Source organism: Wolffia australiana, chromosome 16 (genome assembly GCF_029677425.1).
Source record: "Wolffia australiana isolate 7733 chromosome 16, ASM2967742v1".
NCBI classification, from domain to species: Eukaryota; Viridiplantae; Streptophyta; class Magnoliopsida; order Alismatales; family Araceae; genus Wolffia; species Wolffia australiana.
The window spans coordinates 13,444,904-13,469,445 of NC_135850.1; the positions used below are offsets into that span (position 1 = coordinate 13,444,904).

General features: G+C 46.3%; 1 protein-coding gene across 1 annotated transcript; it reads right to left on the reverse strand.

The window, feature by feature from the left end:
- Window positions 1-20,522: 20,522 nt before the first annotated feature.
- Window positions 20,523-24,542, reverse strand: LOC144713581 (putative glucomannan 4-beta-mannosyltransferase 11). Its single transcript, XM_078588193.1, has 9 exons — window positions 24,042-24,542; window positions 23,880-23,978; window positions 23,207-23,459; window positions 23,005-23,115; window positions 22,758-22,894; window positions 22,549-22,662; window positions 22,270-22,469; window positions 21,919-22,176; window positions 20,523-21,063 (listed from the first exon to the last, which is right to left on the reverse strand). The coding sequence occupies exons 1-9, from the start codon at window positions 24,435-24,437 to the stop codon at window positions 20,901-20,903; spliced, it is 1,731 nt and encodes a 576-aa protein (XP_078444319.1). The 5' UTR covers window positions 24,438-24,542; the 3' UTR covers window positions 20,523-20,900.

The following is a 24,542-nucleotide window of genomic DNA, read 5'->3' on the forward strand; positions in this document are numbered from 1 at the left end:
TACCCGTCACTCTTAATTAGGTCACTATTCAGTTGATGACTCTTACACCACCCTCAAAAATAACGCAGCTGGTCTGGCGGAGACCATATGGTTACTTCAGGAAATGATGGGGTCTCATCTTTGAAGGTGGACAAAATAATTTTATTTGTGAATACAATTCTTACTGAAGTTATAAGGTGAGGTAAAAGTCACTTTGCATTTGTGAATACATGAATCCCTATTGTTTGATTACGGCGAAGGTTTTATAGATGGTAATGAACTTTGAGAAACTATTCCACACGATGCTTCTCATTGCTAAGATGAATTGCATTCCAGGTGCTTCATTAATAGATGAATCTTTTTCAATTGTTCAAGCAGTTTATATGCTACTAAAATGTGATAAATTAACACATGCTAATGTATGTCACTTTTCTAATGAAGTGTAAGAATTTGATCAAACTATTATCTCTCATCTTTCTAGCTCAATTTAGCCAAAATCTTATTTTAGTTTTATGATGAATTGTATGCAACATTTGCTTTTTGAATAACCAAAACATTAAAGTTTATTTACTTCTAATGCATTTTATATACTAAGGAAATACAAAAATTAATTCAAGATAGGTTGTGTCATATTTGAGTTTCATAGAAGAAAGTTTTTTGATACAGCTGAACCTTTTTATTGAAGTTCTCAGATGACTTTTAGGTGACACATTATCATAAACAGTTGAATGATTAGTTTTTGTTCAGTTTCACTTTAAGATGATAATGAAATGTGATCAATTAATTCAAATTTATGTACCTTCGTTTGGAACTTCATTGGAGGTGAAGGATGAATTAGATGTTATAGTGCATTGTAACTAGATTGATGACTTTCATTATTCTAAGTTCGTGATTCAAAATTATTAAACAGTTAAAATTAACATATCTCCTTTTGAGCTCCAAGTGATAAAGTTAATAATTATATATATTCATTATAAATCAAAGATGAATTGTGATGGAGCGCGCCAGCCGCTCCACCGGAGACATCTTTAGAGCCACCATCGTCGTCATGGACAGCCCCGCTGGTTCGCGTCTAGCCCGACCGGCACGCCAAGACACCCAGGTTCACATACCCCGGGTGAAAGCACGTCTATATCTCTCTCGCATTTTGATTTGGTAGCGCCTTAGTCACTTTATCGAGTTCATGTGTTCGTGTCCGTCGCGTCCGTGTTCGTCGTGTCGTGTCTGTATCCATCGTGTTGTGTCCGTGTTTGTGACACTGCATGTGGTGTCATTTTGTGTCGTCGAATACACATTGGATGTATGTTATATTTTTGCGTTAGAGGGGTGTCTTATGTGTAAGGCCCCCCCCCCCCCTAGTAAGGGCACCCATGCCCCTAGTATGGCCATAGTGCCCCTATAAAAGGGGGCACGATGGTGCCCTAGAAGGCAGACCAGGAGTTTAATCATTAAAAGTTTTGTTCTATTCTTAGTCTCACAAATGGAGAATAAGAAGGGGAAAGGTGAGGAGGAAGAGAAGAAATGGGAGAAAGAGGAAGGGTGCCAAGACGTTGCCAAGGTCACCGAGTCTGGCAGGAGTTTCTTCCGCCGACGCATCCACCAGTGTGCTCTTAGCCGGCATGAATCTTCTTTTCTTTTTTTTCCCCGCACGGATGCCCCCGCCAACGGGCAACCAACATACGTTGGCACCGTCCCTCACTAAGGATTATTCCTCGTTCTCGTTCGGGCCACGTAGGTTACGCTCATGCAACCCGTGGGTCATTTGATTCATTGACTCATTGGGTATGACTGGTCATCGACACCCAGCATTGAAATCTCAATTGTATTAGCCTACTGGCGATAACACCACGCTGCGTGCAGAACGTGCGGTTCCCTTGACCAGCTCGCCCGCCAGATTCGCACGAGGATGATGACGTGTCCCCCAGACATTCCCTGCCACCACCGTCGGTGCTTCTCGCCCGCTCGGTTGTCTACGTCATGCTCAGACGGTGAATAGCCACCAGCGCTTCCAGGAACCACAGTCAGCCCAACCAGTTCCCACGCACTTCCCTCGAGTGTGCGACGTGCACTGGAATGCAGTTGTCGTCCCTACACTGTGCATCGCCAGTATTGGCTGCCACTGCATTCGACCATGTCACTGCAGCACCTGGGGTCATTCAGCCATACGTGTGCCAACCGTTTGGTGGTGTGCCTCTCTGAACCACTTCTCCCGTCAATCGCTGAGCTGGTTAGCCCTCCGCCTCCCTGCCGCCCGGTGTGATGGGGAACCATCCAGCTTTGAAGACACCATCAAACCAGTTCGTCGAGTGAGGGCTCATGCATGAGACCCAGCCTTCGGAATACCCGGCCTCGTCAACGGGCCACAAAGGTTTGACATTATCTTTCCTTATATTTTCTTTGTTTAGTTGGCCTTGTATGTCGGCTGCGTATGTGTTTGTTTTTGTTTATTCGCATTTGTTTTGACCATTGTACAGACCTACACGTTTGGGTGTGTGTTAGCGCATGTGTGGGCGTGTTTGTGTGCCTCTCTCTCTTATTAGGGGGCCCTAATTACTTTTGATTGGGTCTTCTCCCCTTTTATTTCTAAGGGGGGGAGGCCCATATTTGCCCCTATAAAAGGTGGGGCCCGCCCATAGGAAGAGGAGAGAAGAAAAATTAAAATACTGTGATTTTTGAAGGATTTTCTTGGTTTTTAGTGTTTTTTTAAGTTTTTGTCATATTTATGAGAATGCCACTACAAAGTCAGGAGAGAGAAATAAAACCCTAGAGTTCACCGCAAACCGCCGCCAACAGCACTGGAAACCACCGCCGACATTGCCAAAAACCGCCACCATCACCGCTTCTATCAGAGCTCTGGCCATTGCTCCTAAGGCTACCCAGCACTGCCTGCGGCCACCCAATGCCGCCGCAGGCTCGCCAGCGGCCGCCCAGGTTTGCGCAGGCCATGCGCGGCTGCGCAGGGCCGCTCGCGACCGCCTAGGTTGACTGAGGCTGCCTGCGAGCGCCAAGGCCGCCCGCAGCCACCATAGGGGCCGCTAGTTGCCGCCGGAGGTGCCCGCGGCCGTCGCAGCAACACGCAATCGCTTCTGCCACCCGTGACCGCCAACTGCTGCCATCATCGTGTCCTGAAATTGCAACTGCGGCCGCAAGCTGTCTATGGCGGCTGTCGTTCCCTACCACCACCACTGTGCCTTCCCATCATCGCCCCGCCTAGCCATTGCCACGCTCGTCACTACACCAGAAGCCACACGTCGCCACTGTGCTCGTGGCTACAACCATAATCACGCCTCACCGCTGCACCATCGCCGCGATGCCTTGACATCGCGCCATCGCCATGCCTAGTCGCCTACTTGCGCCGTCGTGCCTACTTGCGCCACCGTGCCTACTTGCACCGATGCGCCTACTTGCGTCGTCACGCCTACTTCCGCCGTCGCACCTCCTTGTGCCATCGCACCTCCTTGTGTCACCACGCTTACTTGTGCCGCTGCACTTACTTGCACCGCCACGCCTACTTGCCACCGTGCCTACTTGCGCCATCGCACGTACCTACGTCATAATTGCACCTATGAGTTACTCGTCTCCATGGTTGCCGAATCAGACACCTCCCGAGCCTACCATACCTAGTAAGCTCATCAATTCCCTCTCAACATTATATTATTTCTTTCAGTGCCTCTGAACATTTTCTCCACCCATGGGGTTAGATTAGTGATGGATAGGATTCACCTTTTGAGGATTAGGATTTCATTCGGTACGTCCTTAGTTGAGACCATCGAAGGCGTGCGCAAAAGCGGCAATAGTCGAGCTCGCATCATTGGCCTTCAACCCGACGTCCGGATCATCAAGAGCCTAGTGGCATTCCCAGGTCGCACTTACTGTAGCCTAATGGTAGTTGGTGTCCGTCTACGCCATATTTGTACTTCTGAACTATTTCATTGTTGCATCATCATCACTCGCATTACGTCCACATTAGTCGTATCCACTACATGACATGACTTTCATCGCTCTCCTTGTTGTGTAACATGAGCAGTTTGATGTCAGGCATCCGTCGTGTTACATCACGACGGCTGCTTGCATCCACCGTCTGACTCTTCCATGCTGACCCACCTAAGGTCGCGCCCTACAAAACTAGCCGCTTGCTAGAGCCACCTCACCACAGCACGTCTCTCTCTCTTCCTCGTCCCGACTACCTCCCTACCACGCTCCAAAGCCAACCCTCATTGCCTGTCAAGCTACCCTGTGCCCGTTTTCGACACCACCCCGCCACATTTACCTGCACCAGTCTGTGCACCAACAAAGACATCGACGACGAACGCCGCCATCGAAGAGTACGTCATTCCCCTTGCTCGTTAGTTATATTACGTCTTTCAGCATATTTTCAGCTGCCCTCCACCGCACTCAGGTTAGAATAGATGAGAGTTTAATAATCGAAAACTACAAATTGAGTGATTTCCTAGGTACGGGTCGAGCCCATCTGTTACGTGCAAGCATCCACGAAATTAGTTTGTTCGACATCATAGTTGCTTTCGTTTATCCGACAAGGGTCAGAAGCTCACCATCATCATCACCGGTCGTCTACCCCAGAGCTAGGAGCTCGACAAACCCCACGAGTGGGGCCTGCACGTACATTCACCTCTGGTTCATCGCATCACATAGTTACATTCCCCTTAGGGAATTATCCGTCAGATGACATCACTGAAAATGCCTGGCATCATCTCGGTATCCGAGCACCATCTCGGTACCGACCGAACGACATCCCGATGATGTCCAGCATCAAAATGTTTATTAAAGTACTTAGAAAATGGATACATAAATATTTCTATTTATTTGATAATCTTTCTAGATCCCAAATTAAGAATCACTAAAAAATAACTTTTAATAAGGGGAATTAATGGCGTCAAAGAACAGCCTAAAATTTCCCAACTTGTAGAACCTTTGACCATATTGACGGTGTTATCAAGATGAACTCAAATTTATTAACATCTATCCTACTGCAACCCTGATTTATTATTCATTTAAAATTTAAAATAAAATCATTGTTTCTCATATTTATATTTTATCAGCTTAGTAATATCACAAAAGGTAAATTGTAGCTCCAAAATCCATTTTGCCAAACCATTATTTAAGCTTACTTTTATTTTCGTCATTAAAACTATTAAACCAAATAAATACTAAATACAATTCAGATTAATGCTTTCTGTATATTTCCATGGGTATATATATGAGCTCAAAATGATTTGAACTCTCAACTTAAAAATGTTATCCGCACAATTGAAGAAATCAAGCACGACGTTGTTTAGTCATTAAGTGTTGAGTGATCTGATTGATGATGGAAGTGGTTGAAAATCAGAAGTGTAAATAATTTGAATTTACTGAATGAACAAAAAATCAATCTATAAGAACATAATATAAGAATTGGAAGGAGATAACATTTGGTATAAGCAAGAAAGTAGCTCTGGATGGAATATAAAGTGGATGAAAATTAGTCTCACATTGCACATCTCATTCAGGATTCTTTCGTAAAAATAATATTCACTACTATGTGTGTATAATTTCAAGAGGAAATGACACAATAAAGTCATTGGACAAAGTAATCAAAATGTTGTACGCGGAGCTTTCCAACGATTTCCCAAATGCATTAATAAAAACTATGATGAAAAATTAGGATTTGAAAGGTATCTTGGAGATTCAGAAAAATGAATGATTAAATGTGCTCTTATGATTCTTTAATCTCTCTCTCTCTGTCTATCTCTCTCACTATCTATCTCTCTCTTTATCTATCTATCTATCAATCTATTTGTCTCTGTCTCTGTCTCTGTCTCTCTCTATCTATCAATCTATCTGTCTCTCTCTCTCTGTCTCTGTCTCTCTCTCTCTCTCTCTCTCTCTCTCTCTCTCTCTCTCTCTCTCTCTCTCTCTCTCTCTCTCTCTCTCTCTCTCTCTCTCTCTCTCTCTCTCTCTCTCTCTCTCTCTCTCTCTCTCTCTCTCTCTCTCTCTCTCTCTCTCTCTCTCTCTCTCTCTCTCTCTCTCTCTCTCTCTCTCTCTCTCTCTCTCTCTCTCTCTCTCTCTCTCTCTCTCTCTCTCTCTCTCTCTCTCTCTCTCTCTCTCTCTCTCTCTCTCTCTCTCTCTCTCTCTCTCTCTCTCTCTCTCTCTCTCTCTCTCTCTCTCTCTCTCTCTCTCTCTCTCTCTCTCTCTCCCCCTCTCTTTCTCTCTCTCTCTCTCTCTCTCTCTCTCTCTCTCTCTCTCTCTCTCTCTCTCTCTCTCTCTCTCTCTCTCTCTCTCTCTCTCTCTCTCTGAAAACTATCTACAACACAAAATATTGAACCTGGAATCTCTTTGAAACTCAGTTAATATTTGATTATTGGATATATTTGCAACCTTTACTTTTGTGTCTATTATGTCTATCACTGAAAATTATTGACAGTGCAAAATCTTAAATCTTAAATCTATCTGAAACAGTCAAATATGAAATCTCTCTCCAATTCAGTTAATCTTTTAATCTAGGATATATCTCTCAATAAAATAACCTACAATAAAAAATATGATATGAAAATTCTAAAGTCTATCTGAATGAAAACAGTGAACTATCATATTTTCCTTGAATCTAAAATATAATTTAAATGTCTACTGTTGTGATTATTTAATCTTTCTCTCTGAAAATTAGATATAGTACGAAATACTGAATATAAAATCTCTCAAAAATTCTGATCATATTGTGATTTATGATTTATCTAGTGTGGAATGATGGTCCCACATTGAATGACCATTCCAACGTCAATTTGGGTGGTTTAATGCGAGTGGATGCAGATGATAATGCGATGAGAAAATTAGTGATAAGTACAACCCCAGTGTCAATAGACACCGGTGACCACTAAATCACGACAAGAGGGACCAATTAATGCCGCTAGGCTCCCAAACCTGGTCGACAAGCTGAAGGACGACGGTGCGAATAGGGCTACTACCACTAGTGCATGTACCCTCGATGAGTCCAAAGAGGGACGTAGCATTAGAAATCCTAGTGCTTGAGGCGGTAGTCCTATCTATCTCTAACCTAACCTCGGCGATGGAGACGTATTCGAAAGGCACTAAAGGAAATAACAAACGTGTAAAAGGGGGGAGGTGAGAGCATACCAAAATAGATGTGATCTGGTAGTCTGTGATAGTGACAACAAGAGTTTGCATGCATCGTGTCTGTGACACGGATGGCGGGCAAAGTGGCACATGCGGCGTTGACATGGGCGACATGACAACAGCGCGGGCAGCGCAAGCTGGGGTGGAAGCGACAACGTGGGCAATGGCATGGGTGTCAGTGAGAACGATCGCACAAGCAATGGCATCGGTAGTGGTTTGGCAAGCAGCTCATGTGGCAGATCGACTGCGGCAAAGATGATGGTGCCAACAGTTGTGAGTCGGCACATCGGATGATGGTTAGAGCGCCAACACAAAGACATCTACCGAGACCTTGGTGGTGGCAGCAACGATGGCAGTGGTGATTGTGGTGGCAACGACAGTGTAACAGCTTCGAGGGCAGCGGCAGCGGCAAAGACGTGTAGAGTCAAAGACTGTAGTGTAGAGGGGTGTGAGCATCCAGGCAAGCAGGCACAACGGTGAAGGGATGGGAACCATCTATTTCCGAAGACCCAAAGTCAGCTGACACAACAAGCAAGAACCGACATCCGAGACTCGTGATTCAGGTATGCACCCTAGTCAATGGGGTGAAAGAAAAGGTTGACCTTATCCTTTTAAATTACTTCCTAAAAGTGTTGTAAGTAGGACCAAGTGGAGAGCATGTACCTTCCCCTTGGCCCTCCAATTTCATTTTTGTCGGGCCCCTTTAGGGCCCAATTCACACTTTGGCCCATTAGGCCCACATAGACCCTAATCCTGCCTATATAAGGGATAGGATGGGGGTCGTTAGAATTATGTTTGAACTTTTTTCTATTGAACTTGAAATCTGGCCCTCACGTCTCTTCCTCTTCCCCTTCCCCCCCTCTTCCCCCCCCCCCCACAATCTCCTCTCCCTTCCCTATATCCCCTTTCTTTGATCTTCCTCCCTCCTTTGGCCCCTCCTCTTGGAGCTTCTTCTAAGTCCCTTCGACCACCATGGAGTTCTCTATTCCCTCCCCCTGAATTCCCTCTCTTCCATGTCTTCTTCATCGAATTAACCCCACATATCAGACGAATTTGGTGGCCCTTCTCTCTGGAGGCAGGAGTTGTTGAATTACCTCGTCAAGGGATCTGAGGTCGAGCTTGCTCCCTCGAATCTGATCTTCAAGTGGTCGGAAGGTTGATCACAGCTCCTTTCCTGTCCATCGAGTCCGCGAAGGTCAGCTTGGGGTTGAGCTAGCTCCCCTAGGCCGACCCCCACAAGGACTTGGGCAACATTGGCCAGATCGCTGCTCAAAGGATCTTTGCCATCCCCTGTTCGGTGGAGAGCCTCCCTGGCTTCCGTACCACTCCATCGCCCCACCACTAGAGACCACCTGGGTCATCGCTAGGAGGAGATGACCACCCGACTCCTTCCCCCTGTGCTTGACTATGGTGATGCTTCAAAACAGCCCCAACGCACTCTCGGAATTCCCGCACCCCGACGCTGAGCTGACCCACACGTGTATGGACGCCACACTCGCTAGGACGTTAGACTCCACTCTGGCGCCCGTCGCCACTTGCCACGACTAACCAGGCTTTGGCCCCGCAGGTTTGCTCGTAGTTGCCCTTCTTGAGTTTCTTTTACTTGTTTCAGTACCTCCCGAGCGCATCTCCATTGTCGGGGCTAGGATAGTGAACGCATGGTGTGGGCTATAGATAGGATTCTGTTCGCTACAGTACATTTAGATATTTTTTTATATCCAGGTTGACAACTAATTTGTTGAGGCTTGAGTGCTTGACAACGGCTGCAAGAATGTGTTTGTACCAATTAATTTATTGGCCGATAAATTATGGACTCATAAACGCAAAGTCTACCAAAAATAAAAGTTTTGTTGTTACATTTTGTAAAATTTTATGTACATGGGGATAATAATAAAAGGATTACCTTACTAGAGGATTGTAATAAATTTATATAGTGTTGGAAGTATGTATTATTTAATATATTTTGGTTAAATATGTTAGAATACCAGCTATAAAACTCTGTATGGACGAAGGGTTGAGACCATAATTTTTTTGAAGTGTCTTTTGAAGGTTCTCGTGCTGCATTTGGAGGGGAACTGACTGTGCTGCATCAGGCAGAGAGAAGGGTCACTATACATCTCCTCACATGTGCAAAACTCGGTTAGTTACGGTGAGGGAACTTACCAAGATCAACATAATTACTAAGTTATTCCCACTTCCAACACTCTCCTCACTCCCGCAATAATAATGACTAATAACATGATATCCAATGGGCCACCAAGGAAACGAAAGTGCATATTATCTTTGAATCTACTATTTGTGTAACAAATGAAACCTTGAACTGAATGTTTCAACTGAATAAAATCATCAACAAAATCTCCAAGAAACAAATAATTAGTACTTGGACAGTCGACTCCAACCTTAAACAACTCCTTCACATCATAATATTGGCCATATATGTCACCACAACCTAGATGTTCACTCAAGGTTTAGTACATAATCAGAAACTTCTCTGATTTAAATAAAGAGAGGAAATTTGCAACCGTAGTAGGAAATTTTTGAGGCACATCTGCCGCGCTGCCTCCACATCTGCTGCCACGGCCTTGCCTCTGGCCGCCGCCGCCAGCGCCCGGCCCTTCCGCAGCTGCTGTTGCACATTGCTCGCCGTTGGTTGCCGCTGCTCACCGCCCCTCTGCCTCAGCCGCTGTCACCTGCCGCCAGCGCAGCCGCCATTCGCCGCAGCCGCTGCCGCCGCTTGATCGCCACCAGTGCCGCTGATGTCTCTACATATGCTGCTGCACGCCGCCGCCGCTACCGCCGCTGCTGATCGCCACATTCGCTGCCTCGGTCGATCCGCGCCGCCCCAGGCTGCCACCCGCTTGTTGTTCGCCGCCGACATCGCAGCCCACTCCGCCATCGTCCGGTCAAGCACCTCGACCGCCTCCGCCACGCCAATCAAAACCCGGCTTCACCACCGACTACCAGATTCTCATCCGCAGGTCACACCGCTAACCCATCTCGCGCCATTATTTCCTGCAATACTTTACTCGTGATGCTCTATTCTTGACCTTGCCTTCGCTTCACTCCCGTATATCGGGTTCCGTAGAATCTCCTCTTGTTTTCCTACCCGCCTCCTTGTCCGGGATAGGTAGTTGGATCGAGGATGCCTCCACCGTGGGCGTCCGTCGATTGATCTATCGGGTCATTGGGAGTCGGATCGCACGCGACGCCGCACGGAATCCTTCAGAGCGCCGCCTCATTTCGCTACCGCCATATTTTTATATCCAGGTTGACAACTAATTTGTTGAGGCTTGAGTGCTTGACAACGGCTGCAAGAATGTGTTTGTACCAATTAATTTATTGGCCGATAAATTATGGACTCATAAACGCAAAGTCTACCAAAAATAAAAGTTTTGTTGTTACATTTTGTAAAATTTTATGTACATGGGGATAATAATAAAAGGATTATCTTACTAGAGGATTGTAATAAATTTATATAGTGTTGGAAGTATGTATTATTTAATATATTTTGGTTAAATATGTTAGGATACCAGCTATAAAACTCTGTATGGACGAAGGGTTGAGACCATAATTTTTTTGAAGTGTCTTTTGAAGGTTCTCGTGCTGCATTTGGAGGGGAACTGACTGTGCTGCATCAGGCAGAGAGAAGGGTCACTATACATCTCCTCACATGTGCAAAACTCGGTTAGTTACGGTGAGGGAACTTACCAAGATCAACATAATTACTAAGTTATTCCCACTTCCAACACTCTCCCTCACTCCCGCGAATAATAATGACTAATAACATGATATCCAATGGGCCACCAAGGAAACGAGTGCATATTATCTTTGAATCTACTATTTGTGTAACAAATGAAACCTTGAACTGAATGTTTCAACTGAATAAAATCAACAAAATCTCCAAGAAACAAATAATTAGTACTTGGACAGTCGACTCCAACCTTAAACAACTCCTTCACATCATAATATTGGCCATATATGTCACCACAACCTAGATGTTCACCAAGGTTTAGTACATAATCAGAAACTTCTCTGATTTAAATAAAGAGAGGAAATTTGCAATCCGTAAAGTAGGGAAATTTTTGGAGGCACATCTGCCGCGGCTGCCTCCACATCTGCTGCCACAGCCGCTTGCCTCTGGCCGCCGCCGCCAGCGCCCCCGGCCCTTCCGCAGCTGCTGTTGCACATTGCTCGCCGTTGGTTGCCGCTGCTCACCGCCCCTCTGCCTCAGCCGCTGTCACCTTCTGCCGCCGCCAGCGCAGCCGCCATTCGCCGCTGCAGCCGCGGCCGCTCGCTTCTGATCGCCGCCACCAGTGCCGCTGCTGTCTCTACATATGCTGCTGCACGCCGCTCGCTGCCGCCCCCGCCGCTGCTGATCGCCACATTCGCCGTTGCCTCGGCCGATCCGTGCCGCCCAGGCTGCCACCCGCTTGTTGTTCGCCGCCGACATCGCAGCCCACTCCGCCATCGTCCGGTCAAGCACCTCGACCCGTCCTCCGCCACGCCAATCAAAACCCGGCTTCGACCACCGCGACTACCAGACTTTCATCCGCAGGTCACACCGCTAACCCATCTCGCGCGCCATTATTTCCTGCAATACTTTACTCGCATGCTCTATTCTTGGACCTTGCCTTCGTTCACTCCCGTATACCGGGTTCCGGGGTAGAATCTCCTCTTGTTTTCCCTACCCGCCTCCTTGTCCGGGATAGGTAGTTGGATCGAGGATGCCCTCCACCGTGGCGTCCGTCGATTGATCTATCGGGTCATTGGGAGTCGGATCGTACGTGACGCGTACGGGAATCCTTCTAGAGCGCCGCTCTATTTCGGCTACCGCTATACTTCTCGTTATTCTCTGCATAAATGTGCATCCTGCATTCATCGTCAAACTGCGTATTGTTCTTCGCCGCCCTATGTTGCAACGCGCAACGTTGATCCCGCCCATACATGTTGCATCAGACGCATTCCCCCTGTTTAATACCACACAAGATTGGGGTCTCATACTCTTACTCATCATGACATTCCCAAATTTAGTGGATATTATAATTAAATTGATCATCCAAATCAAGGACGAGGAGATGGAAGCTTCAACAAAAGCTTTAGGCTAGATGCCAAATAAGTTCCAATTTTTCCATTGAGCACAAGAGTGTAATCAATGTTATACAAAAGATATCCAAGTATTGAGGCCATCTGTGCAAGGGAATTTTTGCAGGCCATCACTAGTAATTCGGCAAGCTCACATAGTGAATTCCATAACCCTCACGCAATACAAGGCTGTTGGGCATTAGTGTCTTGATTAAAGGGTAATTTTTTTTTCTATGCAACATAAGTTGTGATTGATCATAAATTGATCTCTAAAACATCATACATAATATGTAACTTGTGTTGGGTTCAAAAAGCCTTGATTTGGATGAAGACTAGAATTCCATGTAAGGGAAGATTCATAGCAGAATCATAACAACATCAACAAAATATTGAAACAAAGAACTTATGCATGAATCACCTCTGTGATTTCTTGGATCCTAGAGTGATATGAGTCGAGCTGCTCAAGTGTGCAGCTTCTAGACATATCTACACGATCCCCCCAACACGTTGAATCTCCTCTTTCACCTTTGTGACCTCCGTTCACCCTCCATCGTCATTGTTACGCTGTCCCGATGGCATCAAGAGTGGAGAGGAGGTGTGGGGAGAAGGGAGAAGAAGGGGAAGACTCCTGAAAAATTCTGGACAGGGTGAATTTTGTTTAGGGCCTTCCCCTATCTATACTAAGTGGATATTTTCTATAAAAACACCTCAAATTTAACGATATCTTCAGAAGTCCAAAAGACCATTTTCGTGTGATCCTCTAGTGCTATGTATCAGTCTAGTTAAGGACTCAAGAGGCCCATTAACCCTTATTGGCCTTTCAAATTGATTAACTATCTCATCGTATAGATTAATTAGTGTCAAACTGATTTAACCCACGCGATTTGTTCAGTCTCTGACACGTGGGGGCCAAGCTACACCTCGTGCTCTAGAAGATATAAATGAGTGTGTATCAACTCACACATAGAACATGTTTGTCATCATTTACTCTGTATGTATAGTCCCTCATACTCTTGATGCTCTTAGGACGATTGAGGGTATGGTCAATTGTCAAACCCTATTCGGTTATTCGAGTTAGTGCTGATGCGTTCAGAAAACATCAGAGAACGCTTCTTCGATATTTCACTACCTTGGCCAAGGACTTCATCACATAGTATTCCTTGAGTTATTACCTCTTATACCAAGGGTGGAAGACCTCATCTTGACTACTAAATTGTCTATGAATTTATTGATGCATTTATACTAAGACTATATATAATCCAATGATTAGGGACATGTAGCTCATAGTCAAAGTATAATTATACTTCCACAAGATGTTTTTGGTGTCTCAGGTCTAAGGACCACTTACACAACCGTGATGTGAATCAACCTAATTAACACTTCTGTATAATACCATTATGGATTCATACATATCAATTTCATGAAATCTTTCCACTAAAAACAACCCACTATCTATCCTTAGTATTGATGGAAATATATTTTGTCAACAAGCCAATCACACATTCCACATCTCGTTCCATGTTCATTAATACAACATATTCATTATAGTGCACGTGTGATGCTTATAATGAAGTCCATGAATACATGATCAGACTTAGGGAATTTTAAAGCACTATTTTAGGATATTTCTATGAACTTAATAACTTGATACACATACAATTATAAATTTATCAAGTAATTAACCAAATTATTTGAATATTTATTATTTCTGTGTGAATAGTACCTTTTTATATTATGGAGATTTTGAACGAATCCTGATTGACCTTTATGAAGTCTGTCAGTTTTAGTGTGGACACATATTTCTGATTCCATGATTGAATAAGTAATAATATTTAATGAGATGATGACCAATTGGACGTAGCATTTCCTGTGATTTATCGGTTGGATGAGTGGGACCAAAGGAATCAATTTTAGTTTTATGCATTTGAAGTAACAAAGAGAGGATTGGAGGCCACGCCCTAGCTATCTATTTATCTTTCAACTACCTCCTCAAAGAGGGTACATGCAATTGAGATGTAGCTCTCATAATCGGAAAAAATAAGTGAGAAAGAAAAGGAAGAGTATAAATATAGGAAAATAAATTGAAATAGTTAACCATTTTATAAATACTCTATTTTTTTCTGTTTTCCTTCACTCTTGATGATCACTATCTTTGAACAACTGTTAGTTAAAAACACTGAGAAGAAGGATTGAATTAGTGCTCTTACAATATCTCCTCTTATATTAGTTGTGTTCTAGAGGCCTGGATCTGGATGAAGAAATCAAAACGATTCACAGCGGAAGACACATAAAATAATCAAACAACATATTTAAAATAATTGAGATGAAGTACCTTTGCATAGATCGCATCCGTGATTCTTGGATCCCGAAGTGAGACGAGTCGAGCTGCTCAAGCGTGCAGCCTCTAAACGTATCCATGCGATCCTCGGCATGTCGAATCTCCTCCTTGTTGACGAGCCCATTCTTTCTTCGTCAGCGTTGTTACATTGTCCTGATCGCTTCAGGGATGGAGAGGGGGTGTGGGAGAAGGGAGAAGGGAGAAGAAGGGGAAAGGCCCCTAAACAATTCTGGCCTGGGTGAATTTTTTTCAGCGCCTTCCCCTATTTATACTAAGTGGGTATTTTTCATAAAACCCCCAAAACTTAATGATATATTCTGACATCCAAAAGACCATTTGCGTGTGACCCTCTAGGCCCATGTATCAGTCTAGTTAACGACTCCAATGGCCCAATAACCTTTATGGGCCTTCAAAATTAATTAAGTATATCATCATATAGGTTAATTAACGTTGGATCAATTTAACCCAATCGATAGGCGAGTCTCCAACACGTGGGGTGCCAAGCTATACCTCGTATTCTAGAAGATACAAAGGAGCGTGTATGGACTCACTTCATGGAACTTGTTCATCATCGGTTACTGAGTATGTATAGTCCCTCATCCCCTTGATGCTCCTTGGATGACTTAGGGTATGGTCAAATGTCAAACCCTAATCGGTCATCCGAGTTAGTACTGATGCATTTGAAAATCATCGGAGAACTCTTTTATGATATTTCACTACCTTGGCCAAGGACTTCAGCGCATCGTCTTCCTTGAGCTGTCACCTCTTATACCGAGGGTGGACGATCCCATCTTGACTGCTCAATCCTCTTCGTGAACTTCTTTATCTACCTGAATTAAGACCGTTTAGAATCCCATGATTAGAGACTCGTTGGCCATAGTCAAAGCACAACCGCCCATCCACAAGACGTCTTTGGTGTCTCAGGTCTAAGGACCACTTATAAAACCGTGATGTAAATCAACCTGATTGACAGTTCAGAATAATACCATTCAGGAGTTCATATGGATCAATTTAATGAACTTTTTCCACTAAAGAGCACCCACTATCTATCCTTAGTGTCTCCACACTTACGCCTACGTAACCGGCCATACTCATCATATGAGTGAGGCTATATAGTGCTATCCTATCAGGATACTTTGATGTCCTTCTCGTGTATCCTTTGAATAGGAATGGTTAGAACACATGCTTAAAGACTAGTGATCTCCATAATATGATCTCAACATAATTCCCTAAGTCTGATCATGTATTCATGGACTTCATTATAAGCATCACACGTGCACTATAATGAATATGTTGTATTAATGAACATGGAACGAGATGTGGAATGTGTGATTGGCTTGTTGACAAAATATATTTCCATCAATACTAAGGATAGATAGTGGGTTGTTTTTAGTGGAAAGATTTCATGAAATTGATATGTATGAATCCATAATGGTATTATACAGAAGTGTTAATTAGGTTGATTCACATCACGGTTGCGTAAGTGGTCCTTAGACCTGAGACACCAAAAACATCTTGTGGAAGTATAATTATACTTTGACTATGAGCTACATGTCCCTAATCATTGGATTATATATAGTCTTAGTATAAATGCATCAATAAATTCATAGACAATTTAGTAGTCAAGATGAGGTCTTCCACCCTTGGTATAAGAGGTAATAACTCAAGGAATACTATGTGATGAAGTCCTTGGCCAAGGTAGTGAAATATCGAAGAAGCATTCTCTGATGTTTTCTGAACGCATCAGCACTAACTCGAATAACCGAATAGGGTTTGAGAATTGACCATACCCTCAATCGTCCTAAGAGCATCAAGAGTATGAGGGACTATACATACAGAGTAAATGATGACAAACATGTTCTATGTGTGAGTTGATACACACTCATTTATATCTTCTAGAGCACGAGGTGTAGCTTGGCCCCCACGTGTCAGAGACTGAACAAATCGCGTGGGTTAAATCAGTTTGACACTAATTAATCTATACGATGAGATAGTTAATCAATTTGAAAGGCCAATAAGGGTTAATGGGCCTCTTGAGTCCTTAACTAGACTGATACATAGCACTAGAGGATCACACGAAAATGGTCTTTTGGACTTCTGAAGATATCGTTAAATTTGAGGTGTTTTTATAGAAAATATCCACTTAGTATAGATAGGGGAAGGCCCTAAACAAAATTCACCCTGTCCAGAATTTTTCAGGAGTCTTCCCCTTCTTCTCCCTTCTCCCCACACCTCCTCTCCACTCTTGATGCCATCGGGACAGCGTAACAATGACGATGGAGGGTGAACGGAGGTCACAAAGGTGAAAGAGGAGATTCAACGTGTTGGGGGGATCGTGTGGATATGTCTAGAAGCTGCACACTTGAGCAGCTCGACTCATATCACTCTAGGATCCAAGAAATCACAGAGGTGATTCATGCATAAGTTCTTTGTTTCAATATTTTGTTGATGTTGTTATGATTCTGCTATGAATCTTCCCTTACATGGAATTCTAGTCTTCATCCAAATCAAGGCTTTTTGAACCCAACACAAGTTACATATTATGTATGATGTTTTAGAGATCAATTTATGATCAATCACAACTTATGTTGCATAGAAAAAAAAATTACCCTTTAATCAAGACACTAATGCCCAACAGCCTTGTATTGCGTGAGGGTTATGGAATTCACTATGTGAGCTTGCCGAATTACTAGTGATGGCCTGCAAAAATTCCCTTGCACAGATGGCCTCAATACTTGGATATCTTTTGTATAACATTGATTACACTCTTGTGCTCAATGGAAAAATTGGAACTTATTTGGCATCTAGCCTAAAGCTTTTGTTGAAGCTTCCATCTCCTCGTCCTTGATTTGGATGATCAATTTAATTATAATATCCACTAAATTTGGGAATGTCATGATGAGTAAGAGTATGAGACCCCAATCTTGTGTGGTATTAAACAGGGGGAATGCGTCTGATGCAACATGTATGGGCGGGATCAACGTTGCGCGTTGCAACATAGGGCGGCGAAGAACAATACGCAGTTTGACGATGAATGCAGGATGCACATTTATGCAGAGAATAACGAGAAGTATAGCGGTAGCCGAAATAGAGCGGCGCTCTAGAAGGATTCCCGTACGCGTCACGTACGATCCGACTCCCAATGACCCGATAGATCAATCGACGGACGCCACGGTGGAGGGCATCCTCGATCCAACTACCTATCCCGGACAAGGAGGCGGGTAGGGAAAACAAGAGGAGATTCTACCCCGGAACCCGATATACGGGAGTGAACGAAGGCAAGGTCCAAGAATAGAGCATGCGAGTAAAGTATTGCAGGAAATAATGACGCGCGAGATGGGTTAGCGGTGTGACCTGCGGATGAAAGTCTGGTAGTCGCGGTGGTCGAAGCCGGGTTTTGATTGGCGTGGCGGAGGACGGGTCGAGGTGCTTGACCGGACGATGGCGGAGTGGGCTGCGATGTCCGAGCGACGAACAACAAGCCGGGTGGCAGCCTGGGGCGGGCACGGATCGACCGAGGCAACGGCGAATGTGGCGATCAGCAGCGGCGGTAGCGGCAGCGAGCGGCGTGCAGCAGCATATGTAGAGACAGCAGCGGCACTGGTGGCGGCGATCAGAAGCGAGCGGCCGCGGCTGCAGCGGCGAATGGCGGCTGCGCTAGCGGCGGCAGAAGGTGACAGCGGCTGAGGCGGAGGGGCGGTGAGCAGCGGCAACCAACGGCGAGCAATGTGCAACAGCAGCTGCGGAAGGGCCGGGGGCGCTGGCGGCGGCGGCCAGAGGCAAGCGGCCGTGGCAGCAGATGTGGAGGTAGCCGCGGCGTTGGCGGCGGCAGCCGGGGGCGGGTGGCCGCGGCAGCAGCGGCGAGCAGGGCGTCGTCGGCGGTGAGCAGAGGGAGGTAGTGGTCGAAGCGGGAAGCGAGCTGCAGTAGTCGGCAGTGAATGGCGCGCGGCAGCGGCTGTAGGGGCACCGACGGTGCCGATGGTGGCGAGCGGCGCGGGCAGCGGCGGCGGCGATGCGCGGTGGCGCGCGGCGGCAGGCGGCGGCGGTGGCGGCTCACTAAAGCCCTAAGTTCCCTTTTTTTGTTGACGAAATTGCCCCTTCGGAACAACGTTTTTACCTGGGCGCCCTTACTTTAAATCCGAGTCACACTAAGTCAACTCAGTGTGACTCGCTGGAACTTAAATCTGGGTTGGACTGAGTTGACTCAGCGCCGGAATCGGCCAGGCGCGCTGAGTCAACTCAGCGACTAACCCGACTCGTCCTTGTCCCCACGCCTAGGTCGTTCGGTGGCGGCGGTGTCGGGCAGGGCAGGCGCGAGGGCGCGAGGGACCGGCGCTCCGGAGGCCCGCGAGCGGAGGCTCGGGTGGGCGGAGCTGGTAGCCTGGTGAAGGCCTCGTTCGGGCGCCGGGATGGGTCGGTCGGCGGGGCAGACGGCTGGCGGTCAGTTGGCCAGGAGACCCGGTTCCAGCACCGATCGGCAGCGGGCGGTTGGTGACGGACGCCCGGCAACGGTGGCTGGCGTCGATGAGTGGCGATGGGCGGCCTGAACGGTCAACGGTGATGGACGAACGAGGGCAGCGATGGTGTCGTGGCGGCGACACAGTCGGGCACGATAGACGTGGACTGACGGCGACGGTGAGGCGCGGGCGAGCGCAGCGACGATGATCTGCGGGCGGCGGGGACTGGCATCCTCTTCTCCTTCAAGGGGACTCCATGCTAACAACTACAATACTCAATCAACTTCAGAAATTCTCCTCCTTCCTCTAGGGCTTCTCTTCTCCTTTTATAGTGGGAGAGAGGGGACCTAGGGGAGGCCCGTAATTAGGGACAACCCCCTAATCGAGCCGTAAACGACAGTTCGGAGTACGACGGAAGGGCCAAAACACGGAGGCCCTCCCCAAACAAAACACAACGAAAAAAGTTCAGAAAATGCAAGAAAAATAGAATTAGGGACGCCTTCTCATCACGCTGTGTACTTGAACTCCGGATTCTTCTCGTCAGCTCAAGCTTCGTGACGTGGCTGCTGGCGTGCTGGCGCAGGTTGACTTGGCGCTTCCGGTTGCGGATGGTCCTCCATCAGCGTCTGAAGAGGAATTATGTTGATAGGATAAGTATACGTCTTGCATTTTTTAAGTTAACTAATATATCCCCAAACTTTAAATGTTTTATGTCAGCAATGATGCAGACAACGAAGTGGGCATACTAAGTTCCAAGGCCCTGAATGAATGTGAAGATGATTGATGCTTCTCCAGATTTGTTGACCCACTAAGGCATCAACCATGGAGCGAAAATAAGCTATATACTCATTGGTGGTCAAACTCCCTCTGCTTATGTTATGGAACTGTCCATGAAGTTCCACAACTCTAGATTGACTTCGTCAGGAAAAAGGCATTCTCAAGTTTTTCTTATGTTTCTTTTGCTGACTTAGCTTTACTAACACGGCAGATTTGGTTCAGTAAGAGTAGAATTTAGGAAGCCAAGGACTTGTAGATCTTAACTCTTCCAGGTCTTGTGGTCTGTATTTTCGGCAATGTTTCCATTTTTATCAGCAACAGAGATTAGAGGTAATATTCCTTCAATGACCTTAATTAAACCATACCCATTTAGTAATATTCACAGAGCTTCCCGCCATCGTTGTGCCTTTCGCGGATGTTGCTGGCTCTGATACCATGAAAAATAAATTCAATACCTTGAAGGTAGATGTGATAGAAGGAAGATACAGAAAGAAGAGGCTAGAAGGAAGAAGGAGAAGAGAGGAGAGAATGGAGATAGCGAGGGAAGGGACAGGGCACAAGTAATAAGCCTCGTTGTTATTTTGTATTTCCTCTATCTCGATTTGGTACATCAGTTCAGTTTATATACAAGGTTTATACAGCCATTGTAATGGCTAGATTAAGGCTAACCGTTTAGTGACAGCACAGTGTCCGGCTCTTGGTTGGATGTGCTTTAAACGGAATATTGATCGTCTCTGAGCTGAGTAGGAAGCGAGTCAAACTTCTCTTAGCAAAAACATGAATATTATCATCAACGATCCATGGATATTACAACAACATTAAGGGTCGGACAAGGTAAGGGTTGTCACAGCTTCCTGCCGCTCGGGTTGATCGCCCACAAAGATACCAGAGAAGTTGATGGAAGTCAGCTTTTAGATATCACCAGTAAATCACAAGTCACGGCATACTCAACTATTCTCTCGGTAAAGATCTCTGCACTTGGGCAAATCATTAAGGAAGCCATCCGAGAAGAAGCTCCCCCGCTACTTCTGGAAGCAGATAGTCAGAGTTTTATTTCACCTTCGACGGAGTTAAAAGAATGGCAGCCTCAATGCGGCTGGTGTGGCTATGAGCTTGGATCGGATCTTCTCTTCCTACGGTCAGAATGATGGTACGTGAGTGCCTACAAAGTCAAAGCCGGTCACGAGGAAGGCGGCGGCCTGGAGGAGCACATATACGAAGTAGCTCCTCTTGGTGACGAACATGTCGTAGAAGCCGCAGCAGACAAGCAAGACGCCCCATACGAGCTCCGGCATGTGCAATCTGGCCGTCAATAAAGAATAAAGAAGAAGAAGAAGACAATACTAGATCAGATCCGCATCAATCTTTTACTTGAGACACCGAAATGAGAACAAGATCCCCATCATGGGTTTGGCACGTCGCCGGCTAACTCCGCCTATTGCGGTACGCCCACGTGCTCGCAATAGAGACAGAAGGAAAGAGGAAGAGGGAGTAAGAAAAAGACATTGGGAGGGTGAAAGGAGAGAGAGAGAGAGAGAGAGAAAGAGAGAGAGAGAGAGAGAGAGAGAGAGAGACGAAGGGATAAAGAGAGAGCAAGGCAACGAGAGAGGGATAGAGAAGGATAGATAGAGATAGAGAGAGAGTGTGTGTGTGAGAGAGAGAACTATAAAGAATAAGAGAAAGAGAGAGGGTGAGGAAAAGATAAAGGGGGAGGGAGAAAGAAACAAAAGATGAATGAATGAGAGGAAGAGAGAGGGAAAGAGAACGGGATGGAGAAAGATAAAAAGAGATCGGGAAAGTGAAGGAGAGAAAGAGAAAGATGACAAAGCTAGGGGAAAAGAGAAAGAGAGAGAGAGTGTGAGAGAGAGAGAGAGAGAGTCAAAGAGAGATCGAGAGAGAAGGAAGAGGAGAGAGAGAAAAAGTCAAAGAGAGATAGGGGGAGAGAGAGAAGTGAAATAGAGGCAGGGAGAAAGAGAGAGAGTCAAAGAGAGAGCGAGAGAGAAATAAGAGGAGAGAGAAAAGTCAAAGAGAGATAGGGAGAGAGAGAAGTCAAATCGAGACAGGGAGAGAGAGAAAGAGAAAAATCGAGACAGGTAGAGAGATAAAGAGAGAGAGAGAGAGAGAGAGAGAGAGAGAGAGAGAGAGCAAAGGCAGTACCTCTTCCAAAAGCGAGTAGTAGTTTTATAAGAAGGTTTGGAGGAGATGGGCAGAAGAGGCTCGCGGTCGACGCCTAGTGTCTCAGACTTGTCGAGAACTTGGACCGTGGGTTTCGCCTTGAGCGCGTCGCCGAGCTTCTCAGTGACGACCCACTCGTTCGCCCTTCCGGCCTCCAACAGCCCGATCACCGCCGCCTTCAGCCGATGCATCGACATCGCATTCTCGAAGAGAACCCAGAAAACCGTCAAGTGAAGAGACCTGAAAATCCCCATAGTATGAGCAAACGACGCGTGACGACGAGAGGTTCTCCCGAAGAAGTAAGCTAAAGGGGCGTTTTCCCCATGAACAAACCTCGGAGTTTCTATCGCCTTGAGAATAGTGATGGCCAGAGGAGCGTAGACCAGTCCCCACTTGGGAATCTCCACTTCGGGGGCGAAGGCGGCGAGGGGGATAGCAGTGCAGAAGTAGACGAAGGTCAGGGTGTGAACCAGGACCTTCCCAAGGAGGAAGAAGTGGTACAGAAGATAGAACTTCATCCACCACGACACTGTCTGCACCAGGCAAAAGTTTGCTTCAGCGGTGTAAATTATAAATGCAGCTGAAACCCTCAAACCCCGCGACGAGAACTACCTTGTTGGAGACGATCTCCCTCGCCATTTTCCTGAACAGGTTGGCCGGGCCGCACGACCATCTGTGCTGCTGGAAGCGATAGGCTTTGAACGTGCTCGGAAGCTCGCTCTTAACCTATCATTTATTTCATAAAGAGAGGATTCATTTAGTCCGATGAAAGAATATGTTTAAAATCTCTTCTAAAGAATGATGGGGATTAAGGCACGAACTTTAACGTCGCCGACGTAGACGAACTTCCAACCCTTGAGAGTAGCACGGACGGCCAGGTCCATGTCCTCCACCGTCGTCCGATCATACCAGCCTCCTGCATCTGCAATGGCGGAGATTCTCCACACGCCAGCCGTTCCTGCGATCCTTCAGTTTAGCAGAAATCCCATCGCAGAGAGAGAAGCAGAAGAAGGTGAATCGCAGGTGGGGTTCGGGACGTTTGTCATAAGTCCACGAACCTTAACTCACCATTGTAGCCGAAGAAGGCGAAGGACGAGGAGCCTCCTTCTTGCTCCACCTTGAAGTGATAATTCAGCGACATCTCCTGCATCCTCGTCATCAAGCACTCGCCGGCGTTGACTGCGAGGACATAAAGTGAGAGAAAAAGAAGAAGCTGGGTCAGTCGCCATGGGCGTTGAGTTCTCGTGATTGAGGAGGAGAGACAGCTCACCAAACATCCATCGCGACTGAACCAGCGCTATCCGGGGGTTGTGTACGAGGAAGGGGATTGTCCTCTGAAGAAAATCAGGCTCCGGCTGAAAATCAGCGTCGAACATGGCGATATACTCGCAATTCTGCACGTAATTGTGCTTCATTCCTTCCTTGAGAGCGCCCGCCTTATACCCCTTGCGGTTGTCCCTCACCTCGTATTTTATGTTCATCCCCTCCGCAGCCCACATCTCACACTCCGCCATCACCAGCTCCTGCGATGCGACAATCGTCTCCTCCTTTATTTCTTCTTTTCCGGGAAAAAACAATTCATAATTTGTATTCCTAGTTTTTTTCATCATTGTACTCAGCGGTCACTACATTTTATATTTATTGCAGACACTTTGCTTGCCTTCCAGAATCCATTCTTCCTTCTGATACTAAACAAAAAAATTTCAGGTTAATTCTCCGGTGGGTACTCCGAGAGGGCATCGGCGCCCATTGAAGCTAAGGAATGACCACTCTTTGTCGAGAAAATGTCTCAATCAAAGAGATTATTTATTTGTAGACCATGAACTTTATTTATCAAGACTATTCCCCTTAAATGGCTGATCAGAGCAAGTCAGAGCATGCGGCTCGAGCTTAATGAACAGATGTCCAGTTTTAAGTGAGCTTAAGAAGGCTTGAGAACGAACCTTGACGGCAAGATCCGTGGAATCGTCGAGGACCTGAACGACGAATCTATCCCTCGGCCATGAGAGCCGGCAAGCAGCCCCAATTGAGAGCTTGTAGACCTGCGTCGAGGCCTCAGAATCCAGCGATAACAGAGCCAAGAAGGAAAAGAATAGATATATCACCTCCTTCTCGTTGTACATGGGGATCTGGACAAGGACCATGGGAAAGACTGAGCTGTCCTTCTCGCTAGAGTCCTCTCCTATCGGCTTCCACTGATAAACTTTCTCCGGCTTCCTTCTAAAGAGTTTAACGCAGAGGGTGACGCAGCCGACGAAGGTCTTCTCCGCTATCTGCATAGCCAGCATGACGAGGCACACGTAGATCGTCACCCGCAACGCTGGAACCAGCAACGTAGCCCTCCCCCAGCCAACGGCAGACCAAACTCCAGCAAATACGCCGCTCGCATGCCGAAAACTGTAAGTAGAACTGGGTTTGATCTGGGGTTGAACAGTGAACGGATCTCGGGCGGCAGCTACTCCGGCGGAGATAAAGAGCAGCGCCGCCACCACCGCGGCCATCTCTGATTACCAGCCGCGGAGATAAACACTCCCCGCATGAGATAGAAGAGTGTTTATACGCGAAGATGGCGTCCTGGCTGTCATCCGCGAAGCTGTAGATCTGAG